The 26,928-nt window shown below is 48.8% G+C and overlaps 1 protein-coding gene and 1 pseudogene across 1 annotated transcript; one reads left to right on the top strand and one right to left on the bottom strand.

The window, feature by feature from the left end:
• Nucleotides 1-925: 925 nt before the first annotated feature.
• Nucleotides 926-2,092, bottom strand: LOC149360958 (uncharacterized; annotated as a pseudogene).
• A 641-nt stretch (nucleotides 2,093-2,733) lies between these two features.
• Nucleotides 2,734-13,736, top strand: LOC149360959 (tetraspanin-33-like). The gene is made up of 3 exons (XM_089569429.1): nucleotides 2,734-3,468; nucleotides 12,479-12,678; nucleotides 13,601-13,736. The coding sequence occupies exons 1-3, from the start codon at nucleotides 2,734-2,736 to the stop codon at nucleotides 13,734-13,736; spliced, it is 1,071 nt and encodes a 356-aa protein (XP_089425555.1).
• Nucleotides 13,737-26,928: the final 13,192 nt, after the last annotated feature.

Raw genomic sequence — 26,928 nt, forward strand, 5'->3', positions numbered from 1 at the left:
AGGGAATAAATTTGAGTGATAGTTCGTTTAACTTGTTTTTGAAGACTGACCAGTTATCACTGAGAGTCCGGAGATAAAATACAGATTGAAAACAGGGCAGAAAAGCTTCTAGTTCGCTATTGATTGCTTCGTAATTTTCTTTATCGTACAGGCGGATGGTTTTCGTGAACGTTTGGTGGGAGGTGGGGGAAAACTTGAACGTGGCATGAATAACCTTATGATCACTGACTTCGCGCAGGTATGTATTCGATGATAAGCTTTCAGGGTCGTTTGTGAGTATTAAATCTAGGATGTTTGAAGATTCATGCGTAACGCGAGTCGGTTCGAGCACCATTTGCCTCAAGTTAAAATTTAAACAAACATTTACAAAATCTCTAGCTTCAGAGTTACCTGCTGTTAGTGGGCCTAAATTTTGCCAATCTATACTCGGGAAGTTAAAGTCTCCGAAGAGAACAACTTGTGCAGTGGGGTATTTGTTTGTAATTTGATCTAGAGAATCGTTTAGTTTAGGAGCGAATGACGGGTTGGTGTTAGGGGCCCTGTAGCACACGCAAAGCAGAACGGTTTGCGGTGAGGCGCTGCATTTTAACCATAATATTTCTAGATCTGAAGTTATGTTAACAACAGAACACGAAATTTGGTTGTTAATAGCAATAAGAACACCTTCTCCGCGTTTGCCCTGACGATCTTTGCGATAAACAGTAAAATTCGGTAAGTCATCTAAAACTTTATTATCACTGACGTCGCTTGATAGCTACGTTTCCGTTAGGATTAATATGCTGCTGCCAGAAGATAAAAAGAGATTAGACAAGGCCTCGCGCTTTGGAAGGAAACTGCGTGCATTGGTGTAGATTATAGAAAAGGAAAGATTAACTCGACAGTTAGTCGGTGGCTGCTTGCGCGCTTTCCGACGGCGAAAAGATTCCTATGGGATTTCTTTGACTGACTGCGTAGCTTGGTCAAAGATATACCGTTTCGGCCCCATGTGCAGAGTTTTGTAACGGAAGGAAAAGGGTGCAGACTTGGTCCTAGCAAAGGCCACAAGGTGTTTTCGTGCGTTTCGAACGGGTAGAGAAAAATCTTCGCCAATGCTGAAACCAGTGTCTTTAAACTGAGTGCCTTTCGAGAGTATGATCCCTTTTGTTTTGATTGATCTCAGCTTCACTATTATTGGCCTTTTGCGGTCATTGCTGTGGCGGCCGAGGCGGTGTGCGCGCTCTATTTCTTTAGGTTATATCACCAGGTTGAGGGTGTCAAGGCAGTGTTGAATGATTGTTTTTTCTGATTGGTCCTAAGACTCTTTCTCATTTGAGTGCGGAAGGCCGTAGAATACAAGGTTGTCTCTTCTCGAGCGGTTCTCGAGATCGTCCAGACGCGTGTTCAAATCAAAAAGCTGCTCTGTCGTTCTATCAGCGTTTGCTTGAAGTGTTTCCACTTCGGCTCGAAGGGTGGTAAGGCACTCGCATTGGGTTTCGAGGTCAGCAATCCGTTTTCTTAGGGCAGATATTGATTTATCAGTTGCTACCAGTTGACTTTTAAGGCCCTGCACTTCAGTGATAAGTTGTGACTGTCCGGCGGACAGCTTTTGTAATTCAGTCATAATATCATCAAGATTGTGTGGTCCCTGATTCGTTTCAACGTCGCCCGACAGTAGTAGTAGAGCGCGAACGACATTTACACATTCAACAGCAAGTTCAAGGCAACACTGCGGGCTCGGCAGCTGTACCAGGCAATAGTTGCTAGTTTTCTTAGCGAAAAGGGAACCACCGACCTGCATAGCGAAGGTAAGCGGATTAGCGGCCCGTGCAGTGGCTCAGCCGCAGAGCCCACAATGTGCCGAAGGTGGGTGTCGCTCTTTAATAGATGACGTGTATGATGCTGTCGGTGACGATGATGACGCCGATGTGGCCTCGTTGGTCCGGCATACGAGAGGTGGCGTGGCCAGGGGTTCCGTATCGTTGGTGGCGACCAGTTGCAAGGTACACAGTTCATCTTGTTGATATGGTGTCCGGATGTCAGCTGCGTAGCCGGGTGTCCCGATCGTCAATATCGGCAGGAGAGCAAAGGTGACGACTTGAGCAAGGACCTGCATAGCGAAGGTAAGCGGATTAGCGGCCCGTGCAGTGGCACAGCCGCAGAGCCCACCTTCATCATCATCATCATTTTATTCCAACATCAACATTACAGATGCTGAGGACCGTGAACAAAAAGCCTCTAACTGGGCTTGACGCGGTTCACGGCCCCTAAAAGCATGGCATTGGCAAAAAAACTAGAATACAAACACAACGCATCAGACATGGGAGGATATGGCACAAAATCAAGACATAAGCAAAGACAATTACTAGATTAGGAGAGTGTTTAATGAAGTATACAATGTACGGTGCAATGAAGAAAAAGGTAGAAAGTGCAATTGCTGTGGCTATGATATATTTACAAAAAACAGTATTGTGGCTATGAAACAACTCGTTTGTTTAGATGCGACGGGAGCATATTACGTAGCATCTGGTGACCATAGTTAGTGCGTGCTCGAGGTATTTCCCACAGTTCAGTACTGCGGGTATTCCGTGTTTTTCGTTTAGGTGTGAGGCTTGCTATGCCGCCTAAAATTAACCTTTAATCTGTACCGTGGCTGTACCTGATCTCCTTGGGAAATGGTGTGGCGGTCACGAAAGACGAAAGCGCCTTCGCCAGCGCTCGAGGAAGGGCAGCAGCAGAAGAGGACGAAGAAGAGCGATGGCGAAGGCGGGGACGGGCATCTCCTCTCAGCCGGCAGAGAAGAAGCAGCCGCACGATGTCCCCAAGGACGACAGCAGCAGCGGCTTCATCGACGCCGAGGCGCTGTCGACGACCGCCGTGGAGGACGTGAACAACTACGTGCGTCTGCCCCTCGTCTTCGTCAACATGCTGGTGCTGCTGTTCTGCCTGCTGGGCTTCCTGAGCTCGCTGTACACGCTGCTGACGCGCTCAGCGCCGCCCGGTGCGCCAGGGCGCAACATCGTGGTGGTGCTCTTCCAGCGGCCCGAGAAGGCCGCTCTGTTCCTGTCCAGCGTGGCGTTCGTCACCGCCTCGTTCGGCTTCCTGGGCGCCCTGCGCGAGAACGTCACCTTCCTCAGCGTGTACGTGCGCCTGCTGAGCGTGCTAGCGCTGCTGCTGCTGGTCGGCTCGGGCCTCGTGTTCTTGCTGCCCTCGGCGGCACGGCGCTACGTGGAGCGATCCGTGTCGCGCGACATGATCGCCGCCTACCGGGACAGCGCCGAGCTGCAGGGCTTCGTGGACTGGATGCAGCTGCGGTACCACTGCTGCGGCGTCTCTTCCGAGGGCTTCCGCGACTGGAACCAGAACCCTTACTTCGCCTGCGACTCCGGCAACCTGAGCCGCGAGCGCTGCCACGTACCGGTGTCGTGCTGCCGCCGCAACGAGTCGGCAGGGCGACCACCCGCCATCGACTGTGCCCACAACGTGCTCCAGGTGAGCCACGCCAGCGACTGAGCGCACTCTGTACGCGAAATTTTAATAGCGCTGCCGCACACTTAATTCGGATGCAGATCCCACAGTTTGCTAAAACAGAACGTAGATCTGAAAAAGAGCAGCTGCATAGCTAAACACAACACAAAACAAGCCCAGACGCACGTCTGGGTTAAGATGCTTTAAAGAGTGCTGTCTCAGAAGGAGTTGCCAAGAATATATCTCGCGATGCCACGAAAAGCCACACCATCGTGAGTATTCGATGTGAAAAGCCTAGAGCTTTGCCTTTGTGTTGGCATAATGCTTGCAATCATTTGTACTTCAAGGTTCTTGAATATGACACCTACACTGGATTTTACACTGATGGCTCAAAAAAAGAAGGTGGTGTTGGAAGTGCAAAAATTCAAGGAAAAAATAAAAAAAATGATACGACTACCAGAGTGCGCATCGCTTTTTAGTGCCGAGTCTTGTGCCATCTTCGCAGCTGTAGAACAAATGTAAGAGAACGTCAAGAATAGCGTCATTTACACCGATTACCTCGTTAAGCTCAAAGCACTGCACTATAGAAATGCGGCTGAATCTATAATGGGAAACATCGAACATACGAGCGGTGTTCAATAAATATTTCCCCTGACACACTTCTTGTGGACAGAGAGCAATGAAACTTTGCAGATTTAGTAGTCCTTCTCTACATAGGTGCCACCCAGGGACACACACATCTCCCGTCTTTTTAAGCAACTGTAAACAACTCGTTTGTAGAAGTCGACAGGTTGCTCCAAAAACCATGTGCTGACTTCAGAAATCAGAGTCTCATCAGCTGGAAAATGCTTGCCCTTCAAATATGACTTCACTGTTGCAAAGAGGTGGAAGTCCGATGGTGCGAGATCGAGTGAATAAGGGGGATGCGGTAGAATTTCAAAGCCGCAGCAGCGTGCTTCCATCTGGGCAAAGTGTGAGTTCTGAAGTGGGGCATTGTATTGCAGAAGCCGGACACCTTTGGTGAGCATGCCGCGTTTCTTGCTTTTGATGGCGTCCCGCAATTTCTGCAGCAGTGAGCGTAGTATGCCCCAGTAATCTGGCACCCTTTGCTAGGAAATCCATCAAGACTACTCCGTGCTGGTCCCAAAAGACTTTGAGCATGGCCTTGCCCGCCGAGGGCTGAGACTGTGCCTTCTTTGGAGGCGGTGAGTCCAAGTGCTTCCATTGCATCGACTGCACTTTAGTTTCCGGATAATAGTGATGGCCAGCTTTTGTCATGTGTGATCAGTCTGTTGAAAAAGTCCTCCTGGTTTCCATGGCACATGGTCAAAAGATACTGGGAGCATTCGACTCGTTCCTGCTTTTGTAAAGGTGTGAGCAGCCGGAGAACCCAGCAAGCGGATACCTTACGCGTATGAAGATGGTTCTGAATGGTATTTTCTACGGACCCAACACCAATCTTGACATTTTGGGCTAGGTCTCGAACGGTTGCGCGGCGATTTTCTAAAATGGCGGCCTCCACTTGCTGGATTGTGTGTTCACCGATAGCGGAGTGAGGTCGCCCTGCAATCGGAGCCGTTTCCACCGATGTCCGATTGCATTTTAATTGACGATGCCAGTTCTTCACTACATCATATGATGGGAAATCCTCCCCATAAACCTATTTTATCTCATCGAACGTCTGCATTGGAGTGCGGCCTTTCAAGTACAAGAACTTAATGACTGCTCTGTATTCCACTGCATCCACTACCACACCTCTCACAACTTCAGCACTTGTAAACGAAAGACCGTTATTAGTTGAGAGTTGCACGCTGGCACGTGAGCTATAGTGACTTAAGTCATTACACACGCGCAGTTTTAGCATCCTGCAATAAAGAGAAGTTAGTCAGGGGAAATCTTTATTGAACGCCCCTCGTATTGTAGTAAAATCATAAAACAAAAACATAACATTAAATTCTGCTGGGTCCCTAGCCGTGTTGGAATTGTGGGTAATGAGAAAGAAGATGCATGCGCTGCACAAGCCCCGAATGGTCAAATGAGACAAGTGAACGAAGCGGACAGAGATTGTTTGAATTCAATATATACCAAACCAAATCAGAAATATGTGTCAGGCTACATGGGAAGAGTACGTAAAGAACAAACTGCGTTTTGTAAAGCCCATTTTAGGATAATGGGAATCATGTAGACGTCACATGAATCAAACGCATCACATGTCGCACTTCAAGTTATGCTAAATCATTCATACCCAAAACCATTATTGATTGGAACCGGCTGCCTTACAGAATCGCAACTGAAACGAATGCGACATCATTTCATGAACTTTTAAAAAATCAAAGTCATGTGTAGTTTTCTTCTAGTTCTGTTCTGCTCACCGCAATGTTTTCGAGTTTTGCTTTTCGTTCTGTTTATTCCGTTGTTTTTATCTTTGTGTTTTCTTTTCTTGCTTTTTTTATTTTGTTTATTTTGTGTCTTGTTCCGCCACATTTCGATTCTTGCTGACTACCAGTAGGACACAGGGGCGCAATAAAAGACACGGACAGAGAAGTAGACAGGGACGAGCGCTTACTATCAACAGGCTTTATTCGACGTAGACCGTTAATATACCTTCGCTTTACCCAAGCGCCACTAAGCGAATCACAAGCACGTGGGTTCCAGAGAACATCAAAAGACTTCCGAAGGCCGGCGATTACAGAAATCTATCTAAGAAAACCATTTTAGATCGGCGAAGTATCACTGATGAATCACTGATGCAGTTATCTCCTTTTTTTCTAATGTAATAGGCTTCCACCAGTTCCCGTTCAATCTGATCGCGGCTTCTCAACAATACTTTGCAGTCCGATAAGCGGGGAAAACAGGCGACTTTAGTCTTCTTAGTGCATTCTTGGCAATGTTCCGGGAGATGGGAGCCTGTCTTCTTTAATGAGTTATTGTGCTCCAGAAGGCGCTGGTTGAGGCAACGTCCAGTTTGCCCAACGTAAACCTTCACGCAAGTGAGCGGGAACTCATATACAACTCCTTTCTTGCAAGTTACGTGGGGCTTACGGTGTTTTACGCCACACTCTTGCCGTTTTTCTTTTCTTCTTATCCGTGCACATAGACCGGACAACTTTCGCGGAGCAGAAAAAACCACTTCTACTCCGTACTTCCTGGCTACCCTCTTGATGTTGCGGGAAGTTTTGTGTACGTACGGTACCACCTCCGGCCTTGAACACTTCGTTGGGTCTTTCGCATTGCTGCGCTTGCTGCCCTTCAATTTTTTTAACAAGGACTGCGTCACAGCAAGAATGAGGGAATCAGGGAAGCCTGCCTTTTCCAGCCTTGAGACCTGTGACAAGAAGCCAGCGAGCACAGCGTGGTGACAGGACTTCGTTAGTGCAGAAGAAATACATTGTAAAGCGATAGCCCTTTTGACCGTCTTAGAATGATTGGAATGAAATGGTAGCAAATCTTTCTTTGCGCGCTGACAATATCGCCAGCAAACATGTGAAGGGTGAAATGTTAATTTTTATTTCTCTTTTCTTGCTTTTTTCCCCTGTTACTCATGTTAATGTTCCTTCTATGTATACAATTTGTATTTTTACCACCCCCTATGTAATACCCTCGTGAACAGGGCCTTTAGGGGTATCTTGAAATACAATAAATAAATAAAAAGAACGTTTTACGAAGTTACTTTATGTCGGCTACGCATTGGACACATACACCTTGCACATGATTTTCTACTCCTACTGAAAAAAACAAGATAAACCTCTTTGTGAAAGGTGTGGTGCTGAACTCGCAGTAAACCACATTTTAATTTCATGTATAAAACTAGAAGAACTAAGAAATACTTCATAACATTTTACGATGAATGTATCCCATTACACCTCATGTTGCTTTTAGTTGTGCGCGCTGGTTGATATTTCATGTATTTTTGAGTTTCTCGAACAAACCAGTGTTTTAAACAAACTCTAGGCATAAAAAGCTGCACCTTTAACAAAAACTCTAACCTTGTGTTTGGCGCATCAAAGCCTCAGTTGCTTTTTGCTCCATTGAGACCAACCTAACTAACCAACGTTTCCATCACTCCTTCATTGCGATGAGAGCGGAAAAAACCCTAAAAGGGGCACTAAAGGGGAATACTGAGTGAGGCTATACCGAAAGGGGAGGCTTACCTCATAACGAGGCACACGTGGCGCCGCCACTGCAAGATTCGTGCAGCGGCAGCGAGTGATGTATTCGTGGCCCAACACTATTTCGCCGCCTCAATGGGCAATTCGAAACACGAGGATAGCAACGCGGCAAGCATAGCCGACAGTACGAAGGAGCTCGTAATTAAAGAAACGCAAAATAGACGACGGAGACAAGACGCAAACACGAGTGCTGAATCTTTATTCTCGAATTCTGTGCACTGAGGTTGCATGTAACCGCTGTGCACAGCAAGTTGAGAACGCAAACTGTCAACGGCATTAACACTGTACGCGCTTGCTACACGGTCGGCGAAGCGGTCTCGTTTTCTCTTCAGTCATCGAATCGGCTACTTCGGGCAGGCAGTGGGCGTTATGGAATTGCAAAATGCTTGTTTCACTATTTTTAATGCGCCCTGTTCCGGACATGTGCATTCCTGCACGTCGTCAACGTGTGAAGCGCTATGCGAGCGCGTAGACTCCCATGTTTCCTGCGGAGTGGAAAGGCGAATATGCTTTTAGACGTGCTGAAAAATGTATGTACGCACCATCACCTCTCATCCGGCTCATTAAAAAAAAAAGAAAGGTTTCCCAGCTCGGGTCGTCATCATGCAGGCAGTATATGAGGCGCCGGCGCGCAAGGCAGGGTTTCTCGCGAGAAAAACGTTGAAGCAGCTGATGCGTGTTCAAGATTATGCGTACATCCAGTGTCGACAGCAATAACCGACAGGCTGAAGGCGGCAGACAGCAGCTAGGCGCAATTTAAACTGATTCGTTCCCGCTTGCAACTGACAGGAAATCGCTAACATCACAGAGCCAATCGCAAAGGTTGTCTCCGATTTTGCCAGTTTACTGCATAGTTACTCAACACACGATAATCGACAGCACAGTGCGCCGTTTGATCAGAAATGCGCCTACAATTTTGCACTCACATGTGGAGTTGAGTAAATACGTAATTGAGCGTAACTGCTGCTCGGATTCTTTTGAGAATCTGTCGCGGCATACGTGTACACTGTTTAAAATGTTCCGCCTCTTCCATAAGTGGCCCGAACAGCCGGTTAATTTGGTTCCTCTCTGATTTGAAACGTTTGTTGGTGACTAAACCCCGCAGAATCACCATTTGGCCCATTTGATCCGCACTTATGAACCAGCTCCTACATAGCCGAGGGTCCATTCATTTGTAATATTCTTCCATGCCTATCCTGAAAGTGCGCCGCCGCGGTGGCTCAGTGGCTATGGTGCTCGGCTGCTGACCCAAAAGACGCGGGTTCGATCCCGGCCGCGGCGGCTAGAATTTCTTTGGAGGAGAAATTCTAGAGGCCCGTGTACTGTGCGATGTCAGTGCACGTTAAATAACCCCAGGTGGTCGAAATTTCCGGAGCCCTCCACTACGGCGTCTCTCATAGCCTTAGTCGCTTTGGGACGTTAAACCCCATAAACCATAACCATAAACCATATCCTGAAAGTGCCTGCCATAGCGAAATGAGTCCGTGTGCACTGTGAGCGTCTTGCCGCGAAATAAGCCTGAGTCCTTCCCTGCGAGCAATTTCTGAACATTCACCCCTAAAAGGACTGCCTGCCACTTAATTTAAGCGGTCTCAGATTCCGCGTTGTATAGTAGGATGCAACTTAAAAAAACAGCAGCTGCTAACACTGGGCCGCGGTCCTTGCATTCTGTATTACTCCGCTGGCCAATGCAAACAGTAAGCGAAATGAGCTCTTTAATATTTCACTATATCAAACAATCCAGGTGTCAAAATTATAGAGCTGATAATATTTTTCTTGTGGTAAGATTCTTACTTACGTGACAAGAAACGTTTAACCAGTGGACTACTTTTTCGTCGTGGAGGGATTCTGTGCGCGGAGGCTGAATATATGTGGGCGGAGCTTCACTGCAGACTTAAGTTGTATCCGACTATAGTAATCTTATCTTGGGGCGTCAACGGCAGCAGCGGCTGCCTTGAGATGGGTGGGCTGCCAGGCTGCTTCAGTGAATGTCGCCGCTTTTGCCTCGTCCATGAGTCGAGCTCACGCCCTGCGTTGCAGATCGGAATATCATTTTGCGTGGTAAAGGCTTCCAGAACAGCGCTCTTTCATTCTGCCATGACCCTTCTCGGGGTGTACGGGATCGTGGTTTTCGGTGTGGATCATCGCAAAGAAAAACGCTTCCTTTGCCGAACCATAACTGAGTATCCAGCTGTCTGCTTATGCCCAGCTGCAGCCAAATGCCGTAAGCACTGAGCCACCGCGGCTGGTGAAAGTGCTGAACTTCGGCGCTGTAACGGCAGATGCTTTAAAATAAAGGGAGGAACAAATGAGCCGAAAGTACACAAGAATGGCCTGGTGACCTTCCGAATGTATCATCATCATCAGCCTGACTACGCCCACTGCAGGGCAAAGGCCTCTCCCATGTCTCTCCAATTAACCCTGTTCTTCGCCAGTTGCGGTCACCGTATCCCCGCAAACTTCTTAATCTCATCCACCCATCTAACTTTCTGCCGCCCCCTGCAGTCTCTAAGAGGGGCGTTTAACCTTCCAGGTTTCGTTCCACACGGTTAATTTCAGGATGCCATGCTGTACTGACCAAACCTGTGTAACGCCGTACATCGGGGGAGCAACATTATTTTCTGATTGCTGCCTGTGTACGCGCCTTGCGAATCTTGTACATAATCTAGTTAGTTAAGCAAGTGCAAGGAGGCTTCGGCGCAAATTAAGCCTTACCGAATAGTCTGTCATGCAGCCCTTCTAAAGTGCTATCCATGGCAGAATAGAAGAGGCAAGAAACCTGTTGAAAGCATGAACTTGAAGAATTGAGCAAGGAGGCTTGCCAACGTTTATACAAGGGTACAACTGTATTAAGGTCTGTCCTGTTGTCCAAGTATACAGGGTGTTTCACCTAAGATTTCGCACAATTCTTAAAAACAGGCTTTTTGAGTAAGAAGAGCGCTTTTTCGACATAGTACATCAGAAGTACATCAGTTTACGGCTAAGACGTCCTAACTAGCAGGCTGGTTAACTAATAATGAACAGTTGACTTTTTAACTATTACTGTTAGGCGCCTTAATTACAGAGAGGCGTGTAGCCCACCGTAAGTAATATCCGTATCAGTTTCTAGAATTTCGAAAACGCGATTTCCCTCGGCGCCGTGGCCCAACAAATTTTGGCAATTTCGACGAGTTCCGTGCACTGGAGAGGTTGCTTTGCCTACATGCTGCTCGAAAGCGGCTGTATATTGGAGCGATGTAGCCGAAATTTGTTGGGCCGCAGCGCCGAGGGTATCAATGTTTTCAAAATTCTCAAAACTGACATGGATATTACTTACTGCGGGATACATTCTTGTCAGTAATAATGGAGCCTAACAGTAATAGTTAAAAATATAACTCTTCAATATTGGTTAACCACACTGCTAGTTAACAGGTCTTAGCTATATTCTGATGTATTTCACTCTTTACATTGCTATGTCGAGAAAAGTGTTCTTATAACTCAAAAAGCCTATTTTTTAAAGTTGTGTAAAATCATAAGTGAAACACCCTTTATATGCCGGTTACTCTCAAGTCTCAACGCTGTCAAAAAGACCAGTGCTAACCCCAGGCGACGGAATTTGCTGTAAGTCAAAGGAGGTCTAAACTGCAACATTGCATCGAAGAAAAACGCAAATATGCTCTGTGCATCTAATTCCGGGAAAGGGCTCTAGCCTCCAAACGCAACAGATGGAACATATCAATGGAGGCTTCTCAGCTATCCATGAGGCAGCAGCATTGATGCTGCATCTGATTAATGATAACAAAGTTACCTTTGCTACTATCGTTATTAAGAAGCATATAAGCGGGGAATGTAGCCAGCTCGATAACAGATTTCACATATAACTGACTCAAGAGCTTCTTTACGCCATTGTCTCCAATTGTTATGCAGTTGTGTAAACATTTTGCACATTTTGGTGTTGGACATGCATAGGTTGGAAAGAAAATAGTATACACCCTCCCAAATAAATAATTGTTCAATTTCTGCCGCGTCCTCACACCCAATAGTGCCTCCACGGTGTTTGAGGGCCTTAATTATAGTGTTTTTTTTTACCAATTCGTGCCATAAGAAGTCTCTATGGAACCTATTTTAGGCGTCTTGAAGCTGTCGTGCGCTGAACACAAACTCGAGCACACACTCAGCGGCGCCATACCAGAGACACCAAAAACTAATATCTGTGTTCCCTTCGCATGCCTGACTCGAGATGGTTCCACGTGGTTTGTCGCAAGGGGTTCCAAATTTAAGGTCCAGTAATTCGAGTCGCATGAAACCACAGTAGGCACTGAAGCCGAACCGAAATAAGTTACGGGCACTTATGGATACGCCGTAGACGAAGTCGTTGTATCGCTGTGAAGAGAGGCTCAATTCCGCGTGCGTGATGCAGGAGGGCAAACCGCGTGGCAGTAGTAGTAGTAGTAGTAGTAGTAGTAGTAGTAGAAGACCTTTATTCGGCCATAATTTACAGGCCGAGCATGTCGACCGCCTGGGCGACCAGAAGTCGCTGTTCTTCCTCCCCTTCAGCGCCAAGCCAGTCGTGCCAGGTGGTGATGGATAAAGAAGGTGGGGGGAGGAACCCGACTGCTGAGCAGCCGGGCAATAGAAGAGGCATTGGGCCAGGTCCGCATAGATACAGGGGCAGGTGGGACAGGAAGGGTCCGACCGATAGCGATAGAGAAAGAGTATTCATCGCGAGGACGATCTCACCCGAATGTCGCTCACGTTTCCACGGTTTCTATGTAGGTGAAGAGCAGCATGCTTTTAACCAGCTACGTCCGCGCGTGTGGGCCCTGCTTGTACTGCACAGTGGTAATGGGGGTGGCAGCTGATCGGAGTGACGGGCCATGACGCAGGCCTCCGACCAGGCGGCATGGTCGCGCGTGTACACGCGCAGCTGCTCGGACGCGCTGTTCACGCGCCTCACCGAGCGCGTCTTCCCGGCCTCGATGCTGGTGTTGGGCCTCTGCCTGGCCACGCTGTTCCTCGTGGCGCTGGCCATCGCCATGCGGGAGCAGGTGCTCACGCTGTCCGCCATCTACGACGTCTACTACCGGTGAGAGTGGGCTTCGTTCTCTTTCAAAGTACCTGTGCTCATCATCATCATCCTGACTACGCCCACTGCAGGGCAAAGGCCTCTCCCGTGTCTCTCCATTTAACCCTGTGCTTCGTCATTTGCAGCGACCGTATCCCCGTAAACTTCTTAATCTCATCCGCCCACCTAACTTTCTGCCGCCCCCTGCTACACATGCCTTCTCTTCGAATCCACTCTGTTACCCTTAAGGACTATCTTGCCTTCGCATTACATGCCCTCTCCAAGCCCACTTCTTTCTGCCATTAACCCGCGTTTGTTCTCTCACCCACTCCGCCCTCTTCCGATCTCTTAACGTTACACCTATCATTTTTCATTCCATAGCTCGCTGCGTTGTCGCCTTAACTTGAGCTGAAACCTCTTACATGAGGCATTGGTGTAGTTTCTACAGGCTTGCAAGAGCTCGTTTTTTTTATTTCGTGTTGCTAGCCGCCATCTAGAGTGATCACTTTACGCGTGCTTGAGACAATCTTCTAAATATATTATCTGGAAATTCTTTATGTGGTCTGAACGTTAACTTTTTCTCAATCACAATTGAGACCAAAACAGAAGTCAATGGTTAGATAGGTTATAGCCTCTCGTCCAAATGTCGACAGAAAAGGGCCACAGAGATAACACAGATAACTATAATGGTCTTCGTACCAAAATGCTGACAAGCGTACTCCAACCCCCTCAAGCTTTACGATATATGATGCGACTTAAACCGGCCCCACTTGTTCCATGCATGCGCTCTGATCCAAAGCGTAAACGGACGGGTCGTATGCCGGCTGTTCCTTGGTTGCGTCACCTGAAGGGGGCCGAGGCAGCTGAAGGCTTTGTTGACAGAAAGCACAAACCAGACGTTGCGAGTGGAGTGTCACCCCCTGCCATCTGGTGGTCGTTGCAGGCGGCTGGAGGAGGGCCAGGCCGTCATGGTGGCCAGGGACACCAGCGGCCTGCGGGAGGCCCAGGCCCGCCGCCAGAGTCGCACCGAGGAGCAGCGTCCGGACCTGTGGGCTCTCCTCCGGGGCACCGCCAACTGACTCCCCAATTCACACCGCCACCGAACCCCGCAATACACCCGAGCTCACGACAGCCACCATTTTCTGCATTGTCGCTTTTATTCAGTGGTCTTACGCTAGATGATCGATGTTGTATGTAGTGGTGTGCCATCGCCGCCTGTGTAACCGACTCTACACCAGGCCTTGCGAAAAGCACCTTAGCTGGTTTATATTGCGCCCTATTCCAACCGTTTTGCTCAACGCACAAAAAACGCCGCCGCGGTGGCTCAGTGGTTATGGTGCTCGACTTCTGACCCGAAAGGCGCGTGTTCAATCCCGGCCGCGGCGGTCGCATTAACGCGGCGGTCGCACTCATAACCTTTCCGAGTGACTTCTCCTTTTCCCATTTTTCACTGAACACAAGCATTTGTCACAACTTCATTTCGAGAAATGGCATAGCTCGCTCGTACTGCTCAGCTTTCCTGCTGATGACCCGCAGAGCACGTCGTGAATACATTTATGTGCTTACGTGCATAAAAAAAAAAAGACTACGCCATGGCAAGTTTTGGACAAGGACAACGATGAAAAGATAACGACAACAAATGCGGCGTGACGCGTCTATAGCGAATGCCTAGATAAATACAGCGAATACTGAAACGGCAAAATGAAGTGGCAAGAAATGAAATGCAAACACTGTCTGCAGACGTTTGAAGGCGTGCATCGCACTCCGTTGAAATGTTCTGCTGGCAAAATGAACAAGAGTGACGGTCAAGCGCGTTTTAATCGTCATCTGAAACATTTTTAAAGACAAGGTTCGAGTGGCAAGCACAGCAAAGCCGCCGCGGTCACTCCGCTCCCTGCAGCAACTGAACACCCTCTCAGCGCTGCGCCTGCTGCGATTAGCACTGCACCACTCGAAACTCCGTAGTGGCGCCTCTATTTCCCTTAGCTCAACACAATAAACGAAACGGCGGAAAGCTACTGTGACCGAGTGTAATGCGAGTCAAGATGCAAATATAGTGGGCTGTCGTGCAGACGCCGCCGCGAAGGACTGCAACCAAGATGGCGGCTGGCTACTTCCGGTAAACGCGCGCATGCGCAGTAGGCTTTGTGAAATCGGTCTTAGTTAGCATCTCTAGTAAAGAACAATATGTAACAGAAAGAAGCTTTTGAAAGGAGGAAGGATCTCTCGCTCTATGTCCCTTTTGAATTTATGGCCCCAGCGGCCGTAACCGCCGCGCATCTTTTGCGTGTTTCGCGAACTTCGTCTGTTGCGTTATCTCGGGCGCTGTCGCCTGCTTTGCGGCGCCGGTCACGGACACTTCAAGGTCGTGTTCTTTGATGCGTTAGTGATGTCGGTGCTGCGACAACTTCGGTGGTCCGGTTTTCAGCTCGCGTCCTTCGAAACTGACGAGAGTGCGGCGAGACCCGCACCGTGGATCATGAACAATAATTTAGTCCCCGCTGTTAACGAGGCAGTCATCGGGTTTCGTCCTTAAGGAGTCGGCGCATCGTGGGAACCGATTATGCAACTGTATTTTAACTCAATTTTATTGGTGTCGCATATATGTCAGCATGGACAGTGAAGGTCATTGCGTGACAGTGGTTTGCTTTCACGCGTTTACATAAATACTAAAAAATATTTTGCAATTATCTATGATTCTAAGGTACATCGCGCATGCATTGAATTGCGTGCTCTCACTGTGCACAGACTGATCCTTCTGTATAGCTTGAACATTATGCGGGAATGATCGCGCATGTATTGCGTGAATGTGCCCGAAGTTATGTACTGACAATGTCAGATGCGTCATTAAGGATAAACTTCACAGCTCTGTTGCGTCAACATACATTGCCTGTAGTGTACGCAATGCTGTAACTTAGAGATTAGTGTATTTTCCAAAAATATCTCTTTTAGACTGAAAGCAACGGGAAGGATGTATGTGTCCCATAAAACCATTAAAATTATGTTCTCTGTTCTACATCAGAATCAGAATATATTTAACATCATGGCGATGTTGGGTGCGCCAGCAAAAAGCCAGTGGCAAGGCTTCACGAGGCCGGCGCACCCTACAGAAGCTTGGCAGTGATACACTTTTTCACGTTAACAAAACAAACGAAAGAAACAATACGAGGGCACTTTCAGAGAAAAAAAAACGTACAAACACACAAGACATATAACAGTTGTTGGCATTATTTAGCTATACATTTATAAGGATTTCTTATTTAATAAATGTGGGAGAGTGAAGTTCAGCATTTGATACCCGTAATTTGTGCGGGTCTTAGGTACAAAGCAATTCAAAACTGTTCGAGTAGAGTATTTAGACTCTTTGTATTTCAGTCCAGACAGCTGTAACATAAAGCAATTGTTTTTAATAACACTTGTTTCATACCGTCTTAAGAGCAACGTTTCATACAACTGGGGAAGGGTGGTGATGCCGAGTGCCTGAAATATCGGGCCACTATGCTCTAGTCGAGGAGCATTCACAATGCTACGAACAGCTTTTTTTTTTAAGAAAGTGCAAACGATTAATGTTGGTAAAAGACGTAGTGCCCCAGACCAAAAAGCAATAGTTAAGAACAGAAGAAAAAAGTGCGTTATACAGCATTTGCTTAATACGCTTCGGCATAAAGTACCTTAGTCGACATAAAATACCGACAACCTTGGACTGTTTGTTTATTACCATTTCGACATGATCATTCCATAATAAGTTCTCATGAAAAATCACACCTAAACTTTTGATGACTGGAACAATCTGGATGAGTGACGAGCCCAATCTTAAAGAAAGTGGCGATCCGTTAATAGGCTTACTGCGAGGTCTGAAGAGCACAGCTTTTGTTTTCTGGGTGTTAATGCTTAACAAATTGCATTTAGACCATTCTAAAAGCGAGTGTAGACAATGTGATGCTTGTTGCTGAAGATCTTGTAAATGTGAGGCTCTAAAAAATAAAGTGGTGTCATCTGCGTAAATAATAAAAGTTTGCAGCTTACTAATGCAGACGACGTCATTAACATAAAGGAGGAATAGGAGTGGTCCCAAGATACTCCCTTGCGGAACGCCTGAAGTGATATGCCTAAAATCTGAGGAGTCATTGTGTATGTTTACCTGTTGTACTCGAGAACCTAAATAAGACTGAATTATTTGACGAAACTTTCCGCGAAAACCATAGTGCTCGAGCTTAGCTATCATTATTCTGTGATTCATGCGGTCAAATGCCTTGGAAAAATCAATGAAAATGCCAAGAGTGAGAAGTTTCTGTTCAAAGGACTCTAAGATTAGTTCTTTCTGAGTTAGAAGCGCGGTTTCCGTCGAGAAGTGTTTTCTGAAAGATTGGCATAGATTGGCCCTGCGCTGCGGTTACCATTGTTGACCAGCAGCGGAACCAATTTTAACATGCCACTACAGCAAAGAACGGTGTACGAAAACTCAAGTAAATCGCGGCGCGCGGCAAAGCGCAGCAGGCGGACAACGATACATCCGCCCACCTCCCCTAGCGGGACTGATTTTGGACCAGTCCACGCGTGAAGCAGACGCCACGCGAACACCCCCGCGTCTGCGTGTTTCGGTCGTCCGTTGTCCTGGAGATAACTCGTACACCATTCGCTATGAACGTAACTGAAGTAGGAATATGCGTTACCGTCTGTACTTCGTGGCCGCTGGGAGGTATAGCGAGTTTGACCCCCCTGGGGCAGACTGGCCGTTGTAAAAACGAAAGACTAAAAGAACATCGATATAAAGTTTCAAAAGTATAGTTTCTGTATACATGAGAATTCATTTACGGGATTATGAATGGGCATAAGAGCAGAAAAAACAGTGCGTGCCGCTGTATCGTGAAACAGCAATGATCGCAAAAAAAAAAAAAAAAAAAAAACGGGACACTACTGTAAGCGAAATAATCGAGGCGTATAACGTACTGAAATAGGGGAATGCATGTGCCAGCGCCCCTTCATTTGTACTTTTGCAAAAAATAGCTGTCACTGCTGGAGAACTGATAATCTCTGTGGATTTTCCGAGTGTTTCTGTTGCTGTTGTCGCGTTTTTTTTTTTTTTTGCGCGTCGTGTATCTTTTCACGCTTAAGTCATCTATGTACTTACATTTACTGGCAAGAAAACAAACCTTCAGTTGATAGTCGACGCTGCATACGTCTGTCTCCTTATCTCATGTGCTTGTCTTTGTTCGCGCTGTTCGATACAAGATGCTTATTTCTACCTCGAAGTATAATGTTTTAGAGACAGAGGAGCTCCAGAAAAGAAGCTGTCAGATGCACCTTCACAAAGACGAAGCCCCCTTTCATTCCAGTGACTATTCGGAAGCAATAATAAAACGGCGCCATCTACTATTGCTTATCCTCCCATGCCTGAAATCGGCAATAGCTACTGCAATCCGGAAAATTCCCTGTTCTGAGTTGCCCTGATCGTTCTAGTGAGCTCGCGCATGTGCTTACAAATCTTGTCCCAGCCCGAACAGCAACCTAGTTTGGATTCCTCTAATTCAATTCCCTTTTTTTTTCACTACACGTTTACGTGGGCTACCAAAAACGAACTTTGTCCTCTGTGTATTAACCATCACCATCAGAAATCCCGACGGCCGCTGCCTCGTGGCACGTGGCTCGGCCCTTTTCATTGTGTTCTGCGGCAAAGCCTTCCCGGCCAACGCATTTCAACCCGCCTGCCAGTTTTCCAAAGGAAGGGCACACAAGTCACAAGGGAGGCCCTCAGATGTATGGCGAAGGATTCCGGCAGCATCAGGAAGCGCCACGAAGTCGGCAAGCGGCCGAAGATCCCGGGCTCCATGGAGGAGTCTCGGCAGCCCCGGAGCCGGCGGTAGGTTACGACGGCGGTATCACCGACGTTCAGATTGGCCCCGACGATTCGAGGTATGTGGCGAGGAGGCACAGGCGGGGAGAAAGCGCATCAAGTTTGTCCTCGGATGTCTACCGACGGACGCCGCCTGGTTGCTTCATCACGGCGTGGGCTTTCTGTGTAGTTAGTGTTGCCACGCTCACCGTTCCCGTCGTCTTCTTCCTCCTTCCCCTAATTAGGGCGAGTTTCTTCGTGGCTACGGCGCACGATCCTGCCTTTTCGACTCCTGCGACCTCCTTGCCGCCGACCCCGACGCTGCCCACGCTTTCCACGACTATGGCAACGATTGTGGTGACGCCTGTCACCCCGAATACTTCGCAGGGGATTCCCCAAGAATGCCTGAAGCCAAGCCCTAACGTGCCTGGCTCCGAGGATTTGACGGACATCGCTTCCATCCCCGACAAAAAAAGCATGGATCCTGCTCCCAGTGTTATCGACGGTGGGAGGAATCAGCCTGTCTACTGTCTTTACAATGTGACGCGATTTAGGCGGCCTGCTGGATACTACTTCCTGCCGTTCCATATACCATTCGCCTTGTGTCCAAACGTCGTGTACTGGTCATGGGCCCTACCAGGAGGAAACCTTAGCAGCAGGGCAAAGAAATTTGACGAGCATTACGGACTGGCCGTTATCAAAAAGGCTGCGCAGGATCAAACCGAGACAGTAGATGTGCTTCTTGCCCTAGGCGGTTATGCAGAAGATAGCGCCGACTTCTACCGAATCCAGAACGACTACAAATCGCGGCAGCGGCTGGTACACGATGTTTACAACGCATACCGCCTCTACGAACTATCTGGCATTGCCCTGCATTGGGTCTCGAACTACCCTTGCGATTCTATGTTTGGCGGCAGCTTTCCGCGACTGGGCGAATTCATCGAAAACCTCCAGCTTCTAGTTTCGCTCAACGTCGGCGCTTCCAAATTCAACGTGAATGCTATAGTGGACACTCAGGATAACATCCAGATGGAGTTTTTCCGCACACATCAGAGCCACCTGAATTTAACGTTCTTCACCACCCACCATCTGCTGCCGGCGAACAACTTCGACGAGTACTGCGACAACTCTGTGCCTGTCTTCGCGTCCCAGCTGACGCGCATCCGAGCTCACTTCCCGCAGCCGAAAGGACACACCCCGCAACAGCTCAAGGGTCTCTGCGTGAGCATGTCATTAGCCTTGTACGCTCGGAAAGGCTTCCGGCTGGAGGAGCCCACGCCTCCACAGCTGGTGTCCCGGATGCCTGGCTACATGGCGCTCTTCGAGGTGTGCGACTCAAAACTGAACTTCACCGACGTTCTGGGCGCAATTCCGGGCTGCGTTTTCGGGAAGACTTCAAGTTCCCTTCTGAATGTGACTTTCGCGTTCGATGACATCACCAACTTGCGAGCAAAGATGACTGTATTGGGAAAGGGAACAGAACTGTGCGTCTTGCTCTACGACGTCGACTCGGATAACTACAGGGAGCCGTGCAGGGCAGGCTTAGGTGGTCGATACTTGATGCTGCAGCACTTCTACAGCGCAAGGATCGACAACAGCAACTTTAATGTGACGCACTTTATCCCGCGCGTTACCTTCTCGAGTTGATCAAATGGATAGTGACATCACATGCAAGCGCGTAGAAGGCCTCGTGGATTCTTCCAACTCGACACCGCCGCGCTTCCTCATCTTTTTTAGCCAGTTTTAAAGTCGCTTTACAGTGCCGTATTTCCTATCATCATTGGTTTTCTCAGAACAGTGGAAGTATTTTTTGTTTCAGTGATGGAAACATTTAGGTTATAAGCCTCAGCATATCGTGTACTGTGTACAAAACTATCGTGTACAAAACTTGGCATATCGTGTGTATTCCGAAGCGTAATAAGAATATGGAATCGTATTCATGCATGTATTCATCACTAGTTGAGTTTATTTTCGCAGCCGTGACGCCTGTTCTTTGTCAACCACGCAAGTTGGCGCCTTGCCTGAAATGATCCTCTCTGGGCATGTTATCCTTCGCGTCCCGAAGTGTACCGTCACCAAGAAGAGAGCTGTCGGAGTGTGTGAGACGTAAACTTAGTTTTAAGACGGAAAAATATTATACTGTTTGTGTGCACGCAAGGTTACGGAGCTAAATGCTAGTTTGTACTCGTCTGCCGGTAATGAAGGAGGTCTTACACCTTCCAGTTAGTCGATATAAACATTTATCCTATACTCCACTCGTTCACGCTCTAGCTATCACCTAAAATGCTTTTTGCTCCTGTTCTCGGCAGCAGTCATGTAGTGGAACATCGTACCAAGATCGCGACGAAGTTTACGCTGAAACACCATGTTTCAGAAACCGAAATCTCCGTTCGAATTCTATCCACGCGCAAAAGAGGACATTCTTAGCACTGCGAAGAGAATTAAGCCAATCTGGCAGCTCCACCGTCTGGAGCTTAATACCACTCGGGCATAGCCATAACCCCAGGTGGTCGAAATTTCCGGAGTCCTTCACTACGGCGTTTCTCATAGCCTCAGTCGCTTTGGGACGTTAGACCCCAATAAACCAAACCAAACCGTAACGATAAACACGCGATCCGTTGTGCCTATGTGCCACGGATACCAAAGTGCATGCATGCTGAATAAGAGCCTCTCTCTCTCTTCTCACTTGCGCTTTCGCTCTCACTGCTCTTTTCTAAACGTGCAGAGGAGGTTTTCCTCTCTCCACTTTTCTCTAAGTGCAATTCGCTAACAAAGTAACCAAGGAATTAAGGTCTCACGGCTCCCGCTGTAGACTCCACGGTAGTCTGCACGGCTATAAGGCCGAACCAAAGCTATAAAAGTTTTCGCTTTAAAAAAGTTTTCAGAGCGCACGCAATAGGCCACTAGCAGAGCGTATGCAGTCGCATTGAGTAAAGCTGAGATCTGGGAGGAGGAGGAGGAGGAGGAAAACTTTTATTTCTATTTACAGTGAGAGGTCGATGGGGCGAGCCGGAAGGGCCCGCCCCTTACAAACACTAGGAGGGATCCCTAGTCCGGGATCCCTGTAGCTTCCGCAGCGGCCCGGGCTCTAGCTACCAATGCCTGTTGGGCATGGAGTTCGGAGCAGCCGCGCAGGGCAGCTTCCCAGTCCTCTCGAGTGGGGTGGAGGTGGGGTGGGTCGGCAGGATTGGAAGGGCATGCCCACACCATGTGGTAGGTGTCCGAAAACTCCTCCTCACAGTGTGGGCACGCGCCCGAGAAAGAAGAATTGAAGTGCTTAAGTACTGCCGGGCACAGTACAGTATTGGTATAGAGGCGGAGAAGCCAGCGCTCCTCCACCCTGGTGAGGCCTTTACAGGGAGGGGGATAGAGACCATGAAAATTTTGATAAAGAGAGGTGATCTCTGTAAAGGTGATGGCCGGATTGAAATTGAATTCCGGATCAGGCTGCGGATGAGGCGACGCCCGGTGAGTAAGCGCGCGGGCGGCAGCGTCTGCTGCATCGTTCCCCTCAAGACCCGCATGAGCCGGAGCCCACACGATGGTACGATGGGTCGGAAACCCTGTGTATTCGCATGCGTGGAGAATTTTGAAAGCACGGTCTGGAATATACCCTTGCTCAATATTGCGGCAGGCGCCCCTGGAGTCCGTAATAATGACTCGGGACTCTGGATCTGCGGCGGCCAGTGCAATGGCGATCTCTTCCGCAAATGTAATGTTTGGGGCACGGAAAGTAAGGCCCTGAACTGTAGTGTTTAGGTGGATGACGGCCGCCGTGTACCAACCCCCATGGTGTGGGCCGGCCGCATCCACATAGAAGACACCTGGCTTATGGCCATATTGTTGAGAAATAGCCTCCGCCCGCGCGAGACGGCGACCATCATGGGTGTCTGCAGTCATGTTCTTCGGAAGGGGTCGCACCTGGAGTGCAAAGCGCCAGGCTTCAGGGATGCGGACCCGTTCTTCTGTATGTGTTGCGTAGGATATGTGTAAGCGGGTCAGAAGGCGGCTCCCCGCAGGTGTTTTGCTTAGGCGCAAGTATTGATTGTTAAGATGAGCTTCTCGTAACTCCCCAAAGGTGTTGGTCATCCCCAGACCGAGGAGACGCTTGTTGGACGTCGTTATGGGGAGGTCGAGCGCTCTCTTATAAATCTTGCGGAGAACTACTTCTAAGGCATTCTCATCGCATTTGCGTAGGTGGAGGTAGGGAGCCGAATATAAAATCCGGCTGGTCACGAATGCATTGGCCAGCCGCAGGGCATCTTTGCATCGTAGTCCCCCCCTTTTATTGGACACCCGGCGGAGCATCCGACCCACCTGGTCCCCCACCTTACGTAGCTTGTTTAGGGTAGTGTCTATCTTGCGCCTATGATGAATGAAAAGCCCCAGTACCCGGATCTCCTCGTGTTCAGGTATCGGTCCGCTAAGTAGGGAAAGGGCAATTTTGGTTGTGCACTTTGAGTTGGGGCGTATGTGCACAAATTCAGATTTGCTCGGGGAGCATTCAAGACCACAGCGACGAGCGTATTCGTCCACAATAGCTGCCGCTTGTTGCAGGTTGGTCTCGATGTCTCCAACCGATTGTTGTGTTGCCCAGAGGGTGATGTCGTCCGCGTACAGAGCGTGCTGCACACCGGCGACCTCTTCCTCCGCTTTCAGGGTGGGGACACCCTTCGTGCCACCCGGCGCCGCCGTTTCCCCCTCGCAGCGGCATATTGGGTCCCACGCGCCGGTAGCGTACTGCGCGCTATGCATGTTTATTTATTTATTTATTTATTTATTTATTTAGAACATACTGCAGGCCTACAGTAGGCCCAAGCAGGAGGGGCGAATACATAATATATGCAAAAAAGAACAGGTTTAGTTTGTGGTTTGTTGCGGTTGCGTGGTTTATATGCGGTTGCGTGGTTTATATGCGGTTGCGTGGCGACTGAACTGGAAACATGCAGTACATAGTTGTTTCGCTCCTAGCAATAGTATTCTGGCCCATTTGAACGTGCACTATGTGTGGTGCAGTCGCTCTAACCGCACGGCAACCGAAGCTATGATTGTGATGTAGTTGGAAACATTCAAAACGGGACAGTCAGCACACTAAGGTTTGCAACAACGTAAGCAACAGGCCCATTGATGGCTCCTTTCGCTAAGAAATCCGCCATCGAATTTGATGTAATGCCACAGTGTCCTGTAATCTGCTAAAAACGCACTTCTTGCACAAGCCCAAAGAACATTATGGATAGGTGCAAGAGACTAGTATTCGAGCTTTCAAGCGCTGCCAAGACTAAGAGGCAGTCCGAGAGTATGATGACTTGATAAATACAGTGGGGAACATTTTGAAGGTTGTCACACAAACCCAGGCACGCATCCTTGGCCTCTTCTTCATCGTCGGCTATTTCCACGGGGCTGCTACAGGGTCATTTTCTTCACTACACAACATATATACTTATTTTGTGTTTTTTTTTATTTCGAAGACTTGCCAAGGTTAAATTATGCGTTTCCGCGTCTAACACACCACCGCTCGACCCGCAAGCCTTGAATTCGTTCACGGGTGAAGGGACAGAAACAAAACTTCACGACAGCTGCGCCACTGCAGTAGAACTATTGAATGTTTCCAATGTTTCCAATCGCCTCATCACAGAACTTTGTAGAAACCGAATGCCATTTAGAGTGTAGAATGTCATTCGACTCAAACCATGTCGTTGCAACGTTTCTATGTAGCGCGGGTATAGTTCCTAGAAAGCTGCTAAATGGCACATCATCATCAAAATTCTGAACAAAGCGCTTCCTGAAAGCGCGTGAGGCGCTGTTCTTTGTCGTTTACCTTCCTGCCTACCGCTGCTCGACTGCTGCGCACTACAGCACCGATCGAAGAAACCACAGCGGCAACCCCAAGTTCCGCGAACAGTCAGACGGGCCGTATTGCATCCGTCGCGACGTGTAGGCTACCTTGCAAATGCAAGACGCTCCAGGCATTCAAGATGCGCAATGAGCACCGAGCCCCCGGGCAGCCACGGCGTGAGCGACCCGCCACCGATGGCCATCATGCTCAAGGCGCAGCCTCAGCAGGGCCACTGCCGCAAGGTCAGGACTCGGCGCGACGGCAGTCGCAGAGCCTGGTGCCGTCGGTCGAGAGCGGAAGGCTTGAAGATCAGATGGCCTGCGAAGACCTGAGGCTACAGGCAAGGAGACGTCCTGACGACGACACACGCTCACGGTCCACTTCAAGCACAAACGAGGTAATAATGGGCAGCCCACGTCGTACCGGCAGCTGCCTGGTCGTCATCACGTGGTCTCTCTGTGTCGCGGGTGTTGCGACGCTAGTTATTCCGGCATTGTTCTTGCTGTTTCCGCTCATCAAGGCAGGTTTCTTGAACGTTCCAAGCGTGGTTCCTACCCCCACGCCCACCACAACGTTGCCAACAACCTCCCAACCAACGATGTCGGCAACGACATCGCCAACTACGTCGCCACCAGAGGATACGAGGCCAACCACACCGTCGACGTCGTCGGCCGTAAGTTCTTCCACGGCGGTTACGAACGAGTGCCTCGAGCCAAGTTCCACACTGCCCGACTTGCAGAACCTGTCGGACGTGCAAAATGTTTCCCAGGTGTACAAGCCCCCGAGTCCTGTCGGCAGGAGACAACCCGTCTACTGCATCTACAATGTGACGCGCTTCAGACGGCCGAAAGGATACGGCTTCCTGCCTCTTCACCTGCCACTGGCCTATTGTCCGGGCATCGTGTACTGGTCTTGGAGCCTTCCCGGTGGGCAGCTTACCAGCAGGGCGAAGGAATTCGACGAACAGTACGGACTTGCTTCCATTAAAGCTCTTTCCATGCAGCAAGGCACCACAGTCGACCTGTTCCTCACCCTTGGCGGCTACCGTGAGGACAGCGCAGACTTTCACCAGTTGGAGACCGACCCAGCAGCGCGTCATCGAGTTGTGCAGGACTTTTATGCCGCCTACCTTCAGTACAACCTTACCGGCCTCAACCTCCACTGGGTGCCCAACACACGCGCCTGTGAGAGTATCTTCGGTAGCAACGTGCCACAGCTGGGTGAATTCATCCACAGCATACGGGCGCTGATATCGCTGAATGTGCGGAACCCCGGCATATTCGCTGTGTCTGCCATGGTGAATCCCCGGGAGCTTGCCCAAATGGAGTTTTTCCGTGCAATTCGAGGCCACCTGAACCTGACCTTCTTTACGACGCACGAGCTTTCGCGGACCAACAGCTTCGATGAATACTGCGGCAACTCGGTGATGGTCTTGGAGTCCCAGCTTGCACGCCTCAGGCCGTTCTTTAGTGCGCCCATAGTAACTCCCAGCACGATCGACACCGACCATCAGCACACCGGAGTGCTCTGCATAAGCGTTTCGTTGTCCCTGTACGCACGGCAGGGTGGCCACCTGCAGCAGCCGGCGCCTCCCCAGATCGTGTCGGCGACGCCCGGCTACATGTCACTGTTCGAGGTGTGCGACTCGAAGCTGTCCTTCAACGAGCGGGTCAATCGAGTGCCCGGATGCGTCGTCAAGAGGACCCACGGCCCTTTGCTCCAAGTCACCATCGCGTTCGACAGCGCCGAGACCCTGAGGACCAAGATGGCCAAACTGGGGGACTACGGCGACGCGTGCGTCCTGGTGTACGACGTGGACTTCGACAACTACCGCGAAGGCTGCTCAGGCGGTTGGGAGCGGTACTTGATGATCCGGCACTTCTACAGCGCTAGAGTTAGAAGAAGCTGGTTTAATCTGAGCGAACACTTGCCTTAGATCTCTCCAGAATCCTAGATAGCATCATTGCACTGAACCGTACTGCAGGGCAGCCTCTCTGAATCTTTTAGTTCTGTACATTTAAAATTTTTGCGCATATTTTTCTTTGCACACTTTCAGCTTTTCCATATAAGTTTTTCAAAATATTTCGATTTAACTGCGTACGATGATGTAGCAATTTTTTTCACTGGTGCAATATCCTAATGCTTCTTTCATGCATTTTTAAGCCTTTTTCATTTTACTTGTCAAAACCAAGGTACTAACGCAGATGATCGCCGATTCTAAAAAAAAAGCATTTTCTTTAGGTACATTTGGAATGACACCCTTTGCTTTTCTGGATACTAGTAATAATGGGAAGGTGTTGCTGACCTCTGTGAGGCGCGATTATAGCTCCACAGATATTCGCAATATGTGGCTATACCAATACATACGCTCGCAGGAGGTCTTTCATAGAATTCGATACCAAATTTCTTTTTATTTTACTTGCGGAATATCCACACTTACGCACTCTAGTTCTATCGCAAATATTTGTGTAGCTGCGAGAAAAGAACTATGATCTAAGCTTTGGTCGCGTGGAAAGCCGCTGACCGTTATTGGTCGAAAACTTTCAAATTCAGAGGCTCTGAAGAAAAACTATTTCGCCTAATTAAATTAAGGAGTTCGGTA

Source organism: Amblyomma mixtum, chromosome 2 (genome assembly GCF_055824585.1).
Source record: "Amblyomma mixtum isolate Tamu chromosome 2, ASM5582458v1, whole genome shotgun sequence".
Classification (NCBI taxonomy): Eukaryota; Metazoa; Arthropoda; class Arachnida; order Ixodida; family Ixodidae; genus Amblyomma; species Amblyomma mixtum.